Below are 16367 nucleotides of genomic sequence, written 5' to 3' on the forward strand. Positions count from 1 at the left end.
CAGACCAGGGATCGAACCCATGTCCCTTGCATTGGCAGGCGGATTCTAAGCCACTGCACCACCAGGGGAGTCCCTGACTTAATGTTTAAAAAGAAGGTTGGCTCAAAGGCCTCTAACGGTTATTAATTACAGACTCACAGTCTTTACATTTTAATTGTTGCTATATACATTTATTTTGCATGGAATGAGGAAAATGGTTTTTGTTCTTTAATATTAGGTGTGTTTAAATTATTATACATTTGTGTTTTTCTGTAAAGGGGAAAAGCCTCCATCATGTCCAGAATGATCATTTCCAGAATGATGGAATTGGTAAGTGGAAAAATTAGCCCTATGAAAGCTTGCTTTTATGATGTAAGACGTTTATTCCAAATTTCGTCATTTAGAAAGAGGAGGATGGAGAGGGACACACACACACACACACACACACACACACACACACACACACACACACACACACACTGACACTTTGGAGCTCATGTAACTCTTTTATTCAACACATCTGTTCTTGTGAATGCTTTGATATGTCATTTCTGAAAAGAGGTGATTTTGTAGGTACCAAGGTACATATATATAGAAGTTTTGAGGATGAACATTTAAGCCTCCTATGCAACATAAGTTTTTGGAACATATTTATATCCTACAAATGTTGGGTATACAAATTTTCGAGATAAAGTTTATTTAAGTGATTTAAAATGTTGCAGAATTATGCTCTTAAAACAATAACTGCTTAACTGTTTTGTATGTGGCTGTGCTACAGTTGCAACTCAAAACTTTATTCTGAAGAATTGTTTACGTTTTCTAGTCTCAGAAGAATGTTTACTGTATGGTTTTCTCTCTTGAAGGACACATCTCCAGCTCCTTGCAAGACATTTAAAATTATGCTAGTTTTTACAAGGAATACTTTGTATATCTCAAGCTAATTTTAGGGAATATGGTAAAGTGATTGTTTTTTTAATATGCTCTACTCTTTCACACTGATAACTCTTTGAATATAAGGTACCTTATGGCAAAGCTGGGGAATGTGTTTTGCTGTTGGATGATTTTAATTATTTTTGTCTACGTGAATATGTACAGCTATTGAGTGCATCCTTTCTCTATTTGTTTTTCAGTTCAGCCCAATCCTTCTGTGCTTATTGGCAACCCTATTAGAGCATATACCCCTCCACCTCCTCTTGGACCTCACCCAAATTTGGGGAAGTCTCCAAGCCCTGTTCAAAGAATAGATCCTCACACTGGGACAAGTATTCTTTATGTACCTGCTGTCTATGGAGGGAATGTAGTTATGTCCGTGCCTTTACCTGTAAGTAGATGTTTAAGATACTCTCTATTGAATGAATAAGATAAAATAGGCTTCAGTAAATTAGTGACTATCCCAAATAGTGTTCTACTAATCTGTCTCTCTCTTTTCTTTTTTTTTTTTTTGGTTTTCAATGTCTGTAAGCTTCTTTCATTCAAAGCAGCTCTTACGACCAAAGAAATGTGAATTGTTGCTTAAAATTTGTTACTATTTTGTCAGTGGCTATGAAGAAATCTGTAAATTGGGTGTTTTGATTGAAAAGCCTTTGTATTGTCTTATGTATTTTTACTGGGGAAAATTGGGCCAAAAGTTAACAGAGCTAGTAAATTGGACTCTTGTTTTGTAAAGTGATGTTTTATTTTATCTTTTGCTTTTTCATTCTTATATAATTCACTAACCCTAAGAAATACAGTTCTTTGGAGGAGGCAAAAAGGTTTGGATTAGCCTAGCTCCCTTGGATCTAAATTTATCTGAGAAATTCCACACCTTATGAAATCCTACTGGCACTTAAAAACATCATTAAATCATTTCTAAGACTATAGATTTTTAGAGGGCTTCCATCTTATGTTAAAACTCATTTTTCTTTTCTTTAAGATTTTTGAGTATTTTGGTAATTAAAAAAATTTGCTGTTTACTAATATTTCCAAATTCAGGAATTTTAGCCTAGAAAATATTTCTTCATTTAAGATAAGTACTGTAGCTTCAGGTAGAGGTGATCATTGTCAAGGATCTTTGGCACCCCTGCCTACACCCCCAAAATGCAAAAACGCCTAGCTGCCAACATTTTCCAGCCATGTTGGTCATGGTGGTTCACAATCCCGGCAGCCAGTGAGAATAACTGTCAATAAGAAATATGTCATTTATGTCGACTCCCCATAGACTTTCCATTTTAGCTGAGTTATTTCTTCCCAGACAGCCTGGCAACATTATACATCATCTGCTTTAAATAGTAAGTCCCTTGGGATTTATATTTCATTTTACTAGGTCAAAGAGACTTTTAAAGATTTCTAAGAGTCTGAATTTAACAGTTGTATTATAATAAAATAATAGGGGTGGTAGCTCAGATGTCATTGTGTTTATTCATTTTATATATATTAATATGCAGAGATTATATATTTTGACACACCTAGAGAAATTTTCTGTTTCTGTGGTTTAATTAATCAGAAGCATTAATTAAATTAATGACCTGTTTGAATTTTGCCTACAGTAAATGAACATTAAATGATTTGGTTATTCATATAAAATAGTAATACATATTTTTTGAGTTGAGACTCCTTAGACTGAATTTTTTCTTAAATTTTTTCCCTGTTCTCTTATTCAAGTTTATTAAACTGTATATCTATGCAGTTATGACTTTAAAAGACAGTTTTCATGGTAATCAGTGACATATATGCATTCATACTGAGGGAAAATGATTCAAGACTATAAAATGATTTGATGCCTCAAGGAATAATTACCAATTTTAAGTCCTTGATTTCTTCCTAACCTAGTGTGTAAGGGAAGTGGTCAGTTTTCCCTTACATACTAAAGATTCAAGGAGCTTTTTTTTTTTTTTTTTGCCAGTTGAGATATAGCAGTCATTCTACCAGTTGGTACTATTAGCATTCATTTTGTAGTTATTCATTTTGATAAAATTAACATCTCTGTGTGTGTTTGCTCTTTCCTAATTAATAGCACTATAGCAGTTTGCCTTTCAAAATGTACTGAAAGCAATTATTTTATTTCTTATAATAACCTAGGTACCATGGACAGGATACCAGGGTAGGTTTGCAGTTGATCCTCGAATCATTACACACCAGGCAGCCATGGCCTACAATATGAACCTCTTACAGACACATGGGCGGGGGTCTCCTATACCTTATGGCCTTGGGCATCACCCACCTGTCAGCATAGGGCAGACGCAAAGCCAGCATCAGGAGAAGGACCAACATGAGCAGAGTCGAAACGGTGAGTTGCTGCTGTTCTCGTGCCCCTAAACTGACGATGCGCCAGGTTGTGAGTTGCTGTGCTGTTCTCGTGCTCCTAGACTGACGACATGCCAGGTTGTATCAACGCATAAGTTTCCTTTAACAGTGCGAGTGTTAACTCGTTCATAGATTATAAGCCTTTTCGAGGAGGAATCTGATGTAAAAACTGTGGATCCTCTCTCCAGAAGATACAGATATGTGCACAGATACAAAACTTAGATGTAACCTACCACTTACGATTGATGGTGTCAATTTCCTGGAAAAATGTTAATATTTAGATTTTTTTTAAATGGTAGTCATTTAAAATTGAGACAGAAAACCCTCTCCTGTTAAACATTTTTGTTGACCCAAAATATTTTTGTAGCATACTAAACATTAATGGTACTGTGGCAATAGTTTATTTAAAGAAGTTATTTCTTATGCAAATCGTAGTCTCTTGTCTACTAGAATTATAAATAAGGAAAAATTGCCCTGTGTAATTTTTAAAGTCAGGTTTATTGAGGTATAATTTATATAGAGTAAAATCCACCCTTTTAGAATGTAGTTTGATGTGTTTTGACAAATACACAGAGCTGTTCACCACCACCAGTATCAAGATTCAGGGTGTTTACATTTCAGACAACTCCCTCCTGTCCCTTTGCAGTCACTTTCCTCCTCCAGCCCCAGCCCTGGGCAACCACTGATCTGACTTTTGTGCCTATACCTTGGTCTTTTCTCTAGTTTGTCATATAAATGGAATCATAGTGTCTGGCTGCATTCACTTAGCTTAATGCTTTTGAGATTTATTTGTGTTGTCTGTGTCAGTTGTTTGTTCCTTTTTGCTGTTGATTAGTATTCCCTTATATGGATGAACCACAGTGTTTCTTATCTCTCCATCAGTTGTTTTTATCTTTCCTTAATTATTTCTGATTTTTGGCTCTTATGAGTAAAGCTGCTGTGAACATACGTATTGAAGATATTTTCATTTCTCTTGGGTAAATACCCAGGACTGAGCTTGTTGAGCACATTTGTTAACTTTATAAGAAACTGCCGTACTGTTTTCCAAAGCGGCCAAACCATTCTTCATTTCTGGTACGTGTGAGATTTCCAGTTGCTCCACATTCTCGTTAGTACGTGGTATTGTCAGTCTTGTTAATTTTACCCTTGCTTATGGGTATCTGATAGTATCTGATTGTTGTGTTAATTTGCATGTTCCTAATGACTAATGATGTTGAGTATCTTTTCATTGGGCTTATTTGCCACCTGTATATCTTTGATGAAGTGTCTATTTGTATCTTTTGTCCACTTTTTTATTGGTTTGTCTTACGAAGTTATAAGAGTTCTGTATACATTCTGAATACAAATCTTTAATTAGATATATGTTTTGAAAATATTTTCTCCCAGGATATGGCTTGCCTTTTGATTTTCTCAACAGTATCTTTCAAAGAATAAAAGTTTACCTTTTTGATGAAGTCCAGTTTATCCAATTTTTTCTTCTTTGGGTCATGTTTTTGGTGTTACATCAAATTTTTTTTGCCTAATCCAAGATCACAAAGATCTTCCGTGTTTTTTCTAGGCGTTTCATAGTCTCAGCTCTTATTTAGGTCTCCTTTGAGTTAAATTTTATATGTGTGTGAGGTAAGAATTGAAGGGTTTTTTGTTCTCATTTTGTTTTGTTTTTACATATATGTATGCTCAGTTGTTCTAACACCGTTTGTTGAAAATACTCTCCTTCCTCCATTAAGATGACTTGGTATCTTTGTTGAAAATCAGTTTACTGCCTATGTGAAGTCTCTGTCATCTTCTATTGATGCATATGTTTGTTCATGCCAAATATACTGTCTTGATTACTGTAGCTTCATAAAAGCCTTCAAATCAGGTAGTATGAGTCCTCCAACTTTGTTTTTCTTTTCCAAAATTGTGTATTCCAGGTCCTTTGCATTTCCACATACATTTTAGAATCAGCTCGTGAGTTTCTACAAAAAAAAGCCTGCTGGGATTTTGATTGGGATTGTGTGGAATCTGTAGGTCAATTTGGGGGAGAGCTGACATCTTAATATTTAGTCTTCTGTTATATGAACGCGGTGTCTCTCTCTTCTTTAAGGTCTTTACTTTCAGCCTTTTAAAAAAAAGAGTTTTCAGAATACAACTCTTGCACTTATTTTGTTAAGGCAAAAGCTTAGATTAATAGAGGTATCTTAGTGTTAGAATTTTCCTCCTCAGTAGTGTATCCCACAAAATTCCAGTGTTCTATTTTTATTTCATTCAGTTCAGTACACTTTCTAGTTTCTCTTAAAATTAGATCCATGGATTATTTAGAAAGGTGAGTTTGGGTGAGTTATTGGGGATTTTCTAAGAATTTTTCTGTTAACTGATTCCTAGTTTTAATTCCATTGTGGTAAGGGAACATATTTTGCATGACTTGAATCCTTTTGAATTTATTGAGATTTCTTTTATGGCTCAGGATATGGTGTATCTTTATAAATGTTCCATGTACATTTGAGAAGAATGGAGTGCTCTAGTGCTATAGGTCAAGTTGGTTGATACGATTATTCAAGTCTACTTTATCTTTGCTGATTTTCTGTCTACGTTGAAAAAAAAAGAATATTGAATTCTCCAAATATAATTGGTATTTATCTATTTTTCCTTTAAGTTTTAAAATTTATTTTTTATACAGCAGGTTCTTATTAGTCATCAATTTTATACGCATCAGTGTATACATGTCAATCCCAATCACCCAATTCATCACACCACCATCCCCCACTGCCACTTTCCCCCCTTGGTGTCCATACATTTGTTCTCTGCATCTGTGTCTCTATATCTGCCCTGCAAACCGGTTCATCTGTACCATTTTGCTACATTCCACATATATGCGTTAATGTACGATATTTGTTTTTCTCTTTCTGACTTATTTCACTCTTTATGACAGTCTCAAGATCCATCCACGTCTCTACCAATGACGCAATTTCATTCCTTTTTATGGTTGAGTAATTCCATTGCATACATGTACTACATCTTCATCCATTCGTCTGTCGATGGGCATTTAGGTTGCTTCCATGACCTGGCTATTGTTAATAGTGCTGCAGTGAACATTGTGGTGCATGTGTCTTTTTGTATTATGGTTTTCTCTGCGTATATTATGCTCAGTAGTGGGATTGCTGGGTCATATGGTAATTCTATTTTTAGTTGGTTTTGTTTTTTTTTTGCGGTACGCGGGCCTCTCACTGCTGTGGCCACTCCCGTTGCGGAGAACAGGCTCCGGATGCGCAGGCTCAGTGGCCATGGCTCATGGGCCCAGCCGCTCCGTGGCATGTGGGATCTTCCCTGACTGGGGCACGAACCCGTGTCCCCTGCATCGGCAGGTGGACTCTCAACCACTGTGCCACCAGGGAAGCCCTATTTTTAGTTTTTTAAGGAACCTCCATACTGTTCTCCATAGTGGCTGTATCAATTTGCATTCCCACCAACAGTGCAAGAGGGTTCCCTTTTCTCCACACCCTCTCCAGCATTTGTTGTTTGTAGATTTTCTCATGATGCCCATTCTAACCGGTGTGAGGTGATACCTCACTGTAGTCTTGATTTGCATTTCTCTAGTAATTAGTGATGTTGAGCAGCTTTTCATGTGCTTCTTGGCCATCTGTATGTCTTCTTTGGAGAAATGTCTATTTAGGTCTTCTGCCCATTTCTTGATTGGATTGTTTGTTTTTTTAATATTGAGCTGCATGAGCTGTTTATATGTTTTGGAGATTAATCCTTTGTCTGTTGATTCCTTTGCAAGTATTTTCTCCCATTCTGAGGATTGTCTTTTCGTCTTGTTTGTAGTTTCCTTTGCTGTTCAAAAGCTTTTAAGTTTCATTAGGTCCCATTTTTTAATTTTTGTTTTTATTTCCATTACTCTAGGAGGTAGATCTCAAAAAGATCTTGCTGTGATTTATGTCAAAGAGTGTTCTGCCTATATTTTCCTCTAAGAGTTTTATAGTGTCTGCTCTTACATTTAGGTCTCTAATCCATTTTGAGTTAATTTTTGTGTATGGTGTCAGGGAGTGTTCTAATTTCATTCTTTTACATGTAGCTGTCCCGTTTTCCCAGCACCACTTATTGAAGAGACTGTCTTTTCTCCATTGTATATCCTTGCCTCCTTTGTCATAGATTAGTTGACCACAGGTGCATGGGTTTATCTCTGGGCTTCCTATCCTGTTCCATTGATCTATATTTCTGGTTTTGTGCCAGTACCATACTGTCTTGATTACTGTAGCTTTGTAGTATAGTCTGAAGTCAGGGAGTCTGATTCCTCCAGCTCCGTTTTTTTACCTCAAGACTGCTTTGGCTATTCAGGGTCTTTTGTGTCTCCCTACAAATTTTAAGACTTTTTGTTCTAGTTCTGTAAAAAATGCCACTGGTAATTTGTTAGGGATTGCATTGAATCTGTAGATTGCTTTGGGTAGTATAGTCATTTTTACAGTATGGATTCTTCCAACCCAAGAACATGGTATACCTCTCCATCTGTTTGTGTCATCTTTGATCTCTTTCATCAGTGTCTTACAGTTTTCTGAGTACAGGTCTTTTGCCTCCTTAGGCAGGTTTATTCCTGGGTATTTTGTTCTTTTTATTTCAGTGGTGAATGGGATTGTTCCCTTAATTTCTCTTCCTGATCTTTCGTTGTTGGTGTACAGGGATGCAAGAGATTTCTGTGCATCAATTTTGTATCCTGCAACTTTACCGAATTCATTGATTAGCTCTAGTAGTTTTCTGGTGGCATCTTTAGGATTCTCTGTATAGTATCACGTCATCTGCAAACAGTGACAGTTTTACTTCTTCTTTTGCAATTTGTATTCCTTTTATTTCTTTTTCTTCTCTGATTGCCGTGGCCAGCACTTCCGAAACGATGTTGAATAATACTGGCGAGGATGGACATCCTTGTCATGTTCATTATCTTAGAGGAAATGCTTTCAGTTTTTCACCATTGAGAATGATGTTTGCTGTGGGTTTGTCGTATATGGCCTTTATTATGTTGAGGTAGGTTTCCTCTCTGCCCACTTTCTGGAGAGTTTTTAGCATAAATATGTGTTGAATTTTGTCAAAAGCTTTTTCTGCATCTATTGAGATGATCATATGTTTTTTATTCAGTTTGTTAATATGGTGTATCACATTGGTTGATTTGTGTGTACTGAAGAATCCTTGCATCCTTGGGATAAATCCCACTTGATCATGGTGTATGATCCTTTTAATGTGTTGTTGGATTCTGTTTGCTAATATTTTGTTGAGGATTTTTGCATCTGTATTCATCAGTGATATTGGTCTGTAATTTCCTTCTCCTGTAGTATCTCTGTCTGGTTTTGGTATCAGGATGATGGTGGCCTCGTAGAATGAGTTTGGGAGTGTTCCTTCCTCTGCAGTTTTTTGGAAGAGTTTGAGAAGGATGGGTGTTAGCTCTTCTCTAAATGTTTGATAGAATTCACCTGTGAAGCCGTCTGGTCCTGGACTTTTGTTTGTTGGAAGATTTTTAATCACAGTTTCAATTTCATTACTTGCTTGTGATTGGTCTGTTCATATTTTCCATTTCTTCCTGGTTCAGTCTTGGAAGGTTATACCTTGCTAAGAATTTGTCCGTTTCTTCTGGCATAGAGTTGCTTGCAGTAGTCTCTTGTGATGCTTTATATTTCTCCGGTGTCCATTGTAACTTCTCCTTTTTCATTTCTAATTTTACTGATTTGTGTCCTCTCCCTCGTTTTCTTGTTGAGTCTGGCTAAAGGTTTATCAGTTTTGTTTATCTTCTCAGAGAACCAATTTTTAGTTTCATTGATCTGTGCTATAGTTTTCTTTGTTTCTATTTCATTTATTTCTGCTCTGATCTTTATGATTTCTTTCCTTCTACTAACTTTGGGTTTTGTTTGTTCTTCTTTTTCTAGTTCCTTTAGGTGTAAGGTTAGATTGTTTATTTGAGATTTTTCTTGTTTCTTGAGGTAGGCTTGTATTGCTATAAACTTCCCTCTTAGAACTACTTTTGCTGCATCCCATAGGTTTTGGATCATTGTGTTTTCATTGTCATTTGTCTTTAGGTATTTTTTTAATTTCCTCTTTGATTTCTTCAGTGCTCTCTTGGTTATTTAGTAACGTATTGTTTAGCCTCCATGTGTTTGTGTTTTTTTCATTTTTTTTCCCTGTAATTGATTTCTAATCTCATGGCGTTGTGGTTGGAAAAGATGCTTGATATGATTTCAGTTTGCTTAAATTTACTGAGGCTTGATTTGTGACCCAAGATGTGATCTATCCTGGAGAATGTTCTGTATGCACGTGAGAAGAAAGTGTAATCTGCTGGTTTTGGATGGAATGTCCTATAAATATCAATTAAATTTGTCTGGTCTATTGTGTCATTTAAAGCTTGTGTTTCCTTATTAATTTTCTGTCTGGATGATCTGTCCATTGGTGCAAGTGAAGTGTTAACGTCCCTCACTATTACTGTTTTACTGTCGATTTCCTCTTTTATACCTGTTAGCAGTTGCCTTATGTATTGAGGTGCTCCCATGTTGGGTGCATATATAATTGTTATATCTTCTTCTTGGATTGATCCCTTGATCATTATGTAGTGTCCTTCCTTGTCTCTTGTAACATTCTTTATTTAAAGTCTATTTTATCTGGTATGAATATTGCTACTCCAGCTTTCTTTTGATTTCCATTTGCATGGAATATTCTTTTCCATCCCCTCCCTTTCAGTCTGTATGTGTCCCTAGGTCTGAAGTGGGTCTCTTGTAGACAGCATATATATGGGTCTTGTTCCTGTATCTATTCAGTGAGCCTGTGTCTTTTGGTTGGAGCATTTAATCCATTCACGTTTAAGGTAATTATCAATATATATGTTCCTATCACCATTTTCTTAATTGTTATGGGTTTGTTTTTGTAGGTCCTTTTCTTCTCTTGTGTTTCCCACTTAGAGAAGTTCCTTTAGCATTTGTTGTAGAGCTGGTTTGTTGGTGCTGAATTCTCTTAGCTTTTGCTTGTCTATAAAGCTTTTGATTTCTCCATCAAATCTGAATGAGATCCTTGCCCTGTAGAATAACCTTGGTTGTAGGTTCTTCCCTTTGATCACTTTAAATATATCATGCCACTCCTTTCTGGGTTGTAGAGTTTCTGCTGAGAAATCAGGTGTTAACCTCATGGGAGTTCCCTTGTATGTTATTTGTCGTTTTTCCCTTGTTGCTTTCAATAATTTTTCTTTGTCTTTAATTTTTGTCAATTTTATTACTGTGTATCTCGTTGTGTTTCTCCTTGGGTTTATCCTGGCTGGGACTCTTTGCGCTTCCTGGACTTGGGTGGCTATTTCCTTTACCATGTTAGGGAAGTTTTCAACTGTAATCTCTTCAGATATTTTTTCGGGTCCTTTCTCTCTCTCTTCTCCTTCTGGGACCCCTATAATGGGAATGTTGTTGTGTTTAATGTTGTCCCAGAGGTCTCTTAGGCTGTCTTCATTTCTTTTCATTCTTTTTTTCTTTATTCTCTTGCATGGCAGTGAATTCCACAATTCTGTCTTCCAGGTCACTTATCTGTTCTTCTGCCTCAGTTATTCTGCTATTGATTCCTTGTAGTTTTCATTTCAGTTATTGTATTGTTCATCTCTGTTTGTTTGTTCTTTAATTCTTCCAGGTCTTTGTTAAACATTTCTTACATCTTCTTGATCTTTGCCTCCATTCTTTTTCCGAGGTCCTGGATCATCTTCACTATCATTATTCTGAATTCTTTTTCTGGAAGGTTGCCTATCTCCACTTCATTTAGTTGTTTTTCTGGGGTTTTATCTTGTTTCTTCATCTGGTACATAGTCCTCTGCCTTTTCATTTTGTCTGTCTTTCTGCGAATATGACTTTCCCTCCACAGGTTACAGAGTTGTAGTTCTTCTTGCTTCTGCTGTCTGCCCTCTGGTGGATGAGGCTATCTAAGAGGCTTGTGCAAGCTTCCTGATGGGAGAGACTGGTGGTGGGTAGAGCTGGGTGTTGCTTTGTTGGGCAGAGCTCAGTAAAACTTTAATCCACTTGTCTGCTGATGGGTGGGGTTGGGTTCCCTCCCTGTTGGTTGTTTAGCCTGAGGCGACCCAGCACTGGAGCCTACTGGCTCTTTGGTAGGGCTAATGGTGGACTCTGGGAGGGCTCATGCCAAGGAGTACTTCCCAGAACTTCTGCTGCCAGTGTCCTTGTCCCCACGGTGAGCCATAGCCACCCCCTGCCTCTGCAGGAGACCCTCCAACACTAACAGGTAGGTCTGGTTCAGTCTCCTGTGGGGTCGCTGCTCCTTCCCCTGGGTCCCGATGCACATACTGCTTTGTGTGTGCCCTCCAAGTGTGGAGTCTCTCTTTCCCCTAGTCCTGTCGAAGTCTTGCAGTCAAATCCCACTAGGCTTCAAAGCCTGATTCTCTAGGAGTTCCTCCTCCCATTGCCGGACCCCCAGTTTGGGAAGCCTGACGTGGGGCTCAGAACCTTCACTCCAGTGGATGGACTTCTGTGGTGTAAATGTTCTCCAGTTTGTGAGTCACCCACCCAGTGGTCATGGGATTTGATTTTATTGTGATTGCACCCCTCCAACTGTCTCATTGCGGCGTCTCCTTTGTCTTTGGATGTGGGGTATCTTTTTTTTTTTAAACATCTTTATCGGAGTATAATTGCTTTACAATGGTGTGTTAGTTTCTGCTGTATGACAAAGTGAATCAGCTATACATATACATATATCCCCGTATCCCCTCCCTCTTGTATCTCCCTCCCACCCTCCCTATCCCACCCCTCTAGGTGGTTACAAAGCACCGAGCTGATCTCCCTGTGCTATGCGGCTGCTTCCCAGTAGCTATCTGTTTTACATTTGGTAGTGTATATATGTCCATGCCACTCTCTCACTTCATCCCAGCTTACCCTTCCCCCTCCCCGTGTCCTCAAGTCCATTCTCTATGCCTGCATCTTTATTCCTGTCCTACCCCTAGGTTCATCAGAACCTTTTTTTTTTCTTTTTTTTTTTAGATTCCATATATTTGTGTTAGCATACGGTATTTGTTTTTCTCTTTCTAACTTACTTCATTCTGTATGACACACTCTAGGTCCATCCACCTCAGTACAAATAACTCAGTTTCGTTTCCTTCTATGGCTGAGTAATACTCCATTGTATATATGTGCCACATCTTCTTTATCCGTTCATCTGTCGTTGGACATTTAGGTTGCTTCCATGTCCTGGCTATTGTAATTAGTGCTGCAATGAACATTGTGGTACATGACTCTTTTTGAATTATGGTTTTCTCAGGGTATATGCCCAGTAGTGGATTGCTGGGTCCTATGGTAATTCTATTTTTAGTTCTTTAAGGAACCTCCATACTGTTCTCCATAGTGGCTGTATCAATTTACATTCCCATCAACAGTGTAGGAGGGTTCCTGTTTCTCCACACCCTCTCCAGCATTTATTGTTGTAGATTTTTTGCTGATGGCCATTCTGACCAGTGTGAGGTGATACCTCATTGTAGTTTTGATTTGCATTTCTCTGATGATTAGTGATGTTGAGCGTCCTTTCATGTGTTTGTTGGCAGTCTGTGTATCTTCTTTGGAGAAATGTCTGTTTAGGTCTTCTGCCCATTTTTGGATTGGCTGGTTTGTTTTTTTGATACTGAGATGCTTGTGTATTTTGGAGATTAATCCTTTGTTGGTTGCTTCCTTTGTAAATATTTTCTCCCATTCTGAGGGTTCTTTAACTTAACACTGTTTACTTTCCCGTTTATGTTTTACCACTCAGGTGCAGAAAAGGAACCTCAGAGTGTTTCGGGTTCCCTCTTCTGGTCTTTATCTGTTGTTATCGTGCATTTATTTTACTTTTCCTATGTTATAAGCCTCAACCATTGTTATTTTCATTTAAAGAGGCAAGTATCTTTTTGAAGAGTTTTAAATAATAAGAAAAATAATCTTTTATATCTCTCCATGTAGTTAGTACTTCTGGTAATCTTGATTTCTTTCTGTATATTCATGTTTCTATTTCAGTAATTTTTCTTCTGCCTGAAGGACTTCTTTTAACATTCCTTGTAGTTCAGGTCTGCTGGCAGTGAATTCTTTCAGCATTTGTATGTCTGAAAATGTTTTTATTTACAGCGTATAGAGTCTTGGTTGATAGTTTTTATCTTTCAGTATTTTAATGATGTTACTCTACTGTTTTCTTGCTTACATTATTTTTAGTGAGAAATCTGATGTCATCCTTATCTTTGCTTTTCTGCATATAACATGTCTTTTTTTTCTCTGACTGCTTTTAAGAACTTATTTTTATACTGGTTTTAGTAATTTGTTTATGATGAAATGATATTCCTTGGTGTAGTTTTCTTCATGATTCTTGTGTTTGTGGTTTGTTGAGCTTCTTGTATCTGTGGGTTTACAGTTTTCATCAATTTGGTAATTTTTGACCTTTATTCAGTAATTGTTTCTGTCTCACCTCTTTTTCTCTTCAGGAATTCCAACTACCCATTTATTATGCTTCTTAAAGTTACCCCACAGTTCACAGATGCTCTTTTCATCTTTTAAAAAATTCTTTTTTCTTTTTGTGTTTCACCTTGCATTGTTTCTATTGCTATGCCTTCAAGTTCACCAAGTTTTTCTTCTGCAGTGTCTAAACATCTGCTAATTCCATCCAGTGTATTTTTCATCTCAGACATTGTAGTTTTCATTTCTTAAAGTTGAGTAGTAAGGCTATTCTGGCACAAAGTCCCAGTGGCATTCTTAAAAGAATGTTTTCAAGGAAGAACCCAAATTAAGGATTCTTTCAAGGGATTTAAAATATCCAGTAGTTAGTTCTTATAGATTAAAAGCCTTTCACATGCGGGAACTAGCATTGTCTATTATAATTGTGATTTTTTTAACCTTAATATTGCTTCCTTTAATGTTTGTCATCCACTTATATTTAGTTTGATACCTATTACTTTTAAAAGTATAACTGCATTCTTTTCAGAATATCTTTATTTAGTTTAGATTCCTTTACTAAATTACATTGACGCATTATTTGGATTTTTGCATTTGTAAATGGCCAAAGTAGTAAACCTTTATACATAGGCCTTTTCTACGTCTAGTTTAAGAAAATGAGGCTGTAAATTCCTGGAGAATGGGCAGTTATCTTTGGAGTCAGTTGATATTTTAAGCTTATTCCCTTATTAAGTTTTTGCCTTGTCAGAGAGATTTGCTTCATTTAAAAATTTTCTTTCTTGCAGAGAAATTGCAACTCTGAAGATTTAAGAACAAAACCCAAGCAGTAATAATTAATAATTGTTGAAAAATGTTTAAAATATTCTGCTTCTTTGTCTAATATTGGATAGTCATTGGCATTTTGTAACATCTACTGAAGACAATTTATAAGAATTTTGAAATATTTTCTTAGGTAAAAGTGATACAAATAATCCTGGACCTGAAATTAATAAGATTCGGACACCAGAGGAAAAGCCTACAGAATCGAAGCAGGTATGTGGCTTACCTTCAGGGCGCACATCGTTCTAATGGGGTCAGTTTGATCGGTCATCTTGGAACCCTGGTACTTTAAAGGAAATTGTCTACCTTTTTATGTATATCTTTTATGTGTGTTGTTTCATGAGGAGCTGGTGGGTCATGTTGCACTCTCTCCCTCCACCTTTTCTTTGTCTACACTATTTTATTTATCAGAATACTTTTTTCAAATTGTGTTACTTAGCAATAGACTTGAATTCAGAGACTTCCAATGATAGAGTAATAAATGAGGACACAGCTATAGATGTGTTACTAACAATTATCTCAGATTGGGAAGAGCTGTTATAGTGTGAAAGGAAGACTTAACTTCCTCAAGTCCCTCACCTTGTCCTCTCGTCACACCTGCTGTGTGCATCCTTAACTCTTAACCTGTTTGTTCATCTGCTTTTTCTGCTTCTGTGCTCGTGAACCAGTGAGGGAAAAGCAAATCATTGGTTGAATTAGTGCCGCTGGGAACTCATGCTTTCTGATCTCAGGGAACCTGTGGGGTGCCTCCCCATTTCTTTTGTACGTGCCTGGCTCCCTTTGCCCAGTTTTCTCAGCAGCTCTTCTGATGCCTGCTTACCTTCTACCTGTTATTCTTACGATCAGGGGATGACCTTGCCTTAGAGTGAAATTCATCAGGATTTCACACTCTTAACTCAGAACTTTAGTCCTCACACTTTTCCTGTGTCCTTGAACATCCTTCTATATCACCGATCTCAGAGGAAGAGTTTCCATTAAGACTTATCTCTCCTCTTCTGGTCACCTCACAGAACTTGTCCCTTCTCTTCATTTATCTTCAGATTCTTTCCAGCTACTCGTTCTTCCTCCTCAGGCTGTAAGTAAATTGATTGATAGACTGTTTTTATAAAAGACACTTTATGTGGCCTTTATTTCCTTTATATAGCTACTACCTAATTTCTCCTTTTTCCCCTCATCTCTTATTTGTCCCTTAACCAACACAGACTAGTATTAGGCCTTAACATTTCACTGAAACTGTTGAGCTCGAGGTGACCAGGGACTTCCCCGGCGGTCCAGTGGTTAGGACTCCGCACTCTCCCTGCCATGGGCCTGGGTTCGATCCCTGGTTAGGGAACTAAGATCCTGCAAGTGGTGCAGCCAAAGGAAAACAAAACAAAACAAAACAAAACTCAAAGTGACCAAATCTTATGAACATGCTTCAGTTGTAGCCTTACTTGACTTTTCTTTGGTATTTGGCACTATTTTCTACCTCTTTCTTCTTGACCATCTTGTTTCTTTTGGTTTCTTTGACACACATTTCTACTTATCACAACTCTTTCTACATGATCTTCTGTCTCTTTTATAATTTCCTGTCCACCCCTTCCCATCTGTCCCTAGGCCTTAAGTTGGGGTTTCCCAGGGTTCTGTCATGGTCCCATATAGCTCTCTCTGCATTCTGTGCTTTCTTACCATAAACTAGTCCAATTCCACAATTTCCATTACTTGCTCCCTGATGGTGACTTCCAAATCTGTATCTGCAACCTCAGGCTGGCTTTAAGCAACTGTTCTCTGTATTCAGGTACTTATGCCTCATAAGCAGCCCTGACTCACAGTTTATACAACTGGAAGGGCTCAGTACCCACTGGAGGAGCTGCAGTGCCAATTAGGCAGCCAGGGGAGCTT

The 16367-nt window shown here is 37.5% G+C and overlaps 1 protein-coding gene across 6 annotated transcripts in view; it reads left to right on the forward strand.

Moving 5' to 3' along the window:
- The window catches only part of HELZ (helicase with zinc finger), a 155010-nt gene that overhangs the window by 99314 nt on the left and 39329 nt on the right, over positions 1 to 16367 (forward strand). For all 6 annotated transcript variants that reach the window (XM_082861325.1, XM_082861322.1, XM_082861327.1 and 3 more), the window contains 4 exons: positions 258 to 309; positions 1110 to 1300; positions 3037 to 3244; positions 14620 to 14699. In XM_082861325.1, coding sequence (XP_082717451.1) covers positions 258 to 309; positions 1110 to 1300; positions 3037 to 3244; positions 14620 to 14699 — 531 coding nt within the window. The remainder of the gene's footprint in view (positions 1 to 257; positions 310 to 1109; positions 1301 to 3036; positions 3245 to 14619; positions 14700 to 16367) is intronic.

Source organism: Leucopleurus acutus (assembly GCF_964270905.1).
Source record: "Leucopleurus acutus genome assembly, chromosome: 19".
Lineage (NCBI taxonomy): Eukaryota > Metazoa > Chordata > Mammalia > Artiodactyla > Delphinidae > Leucopleurus > Leucopleurus acutus.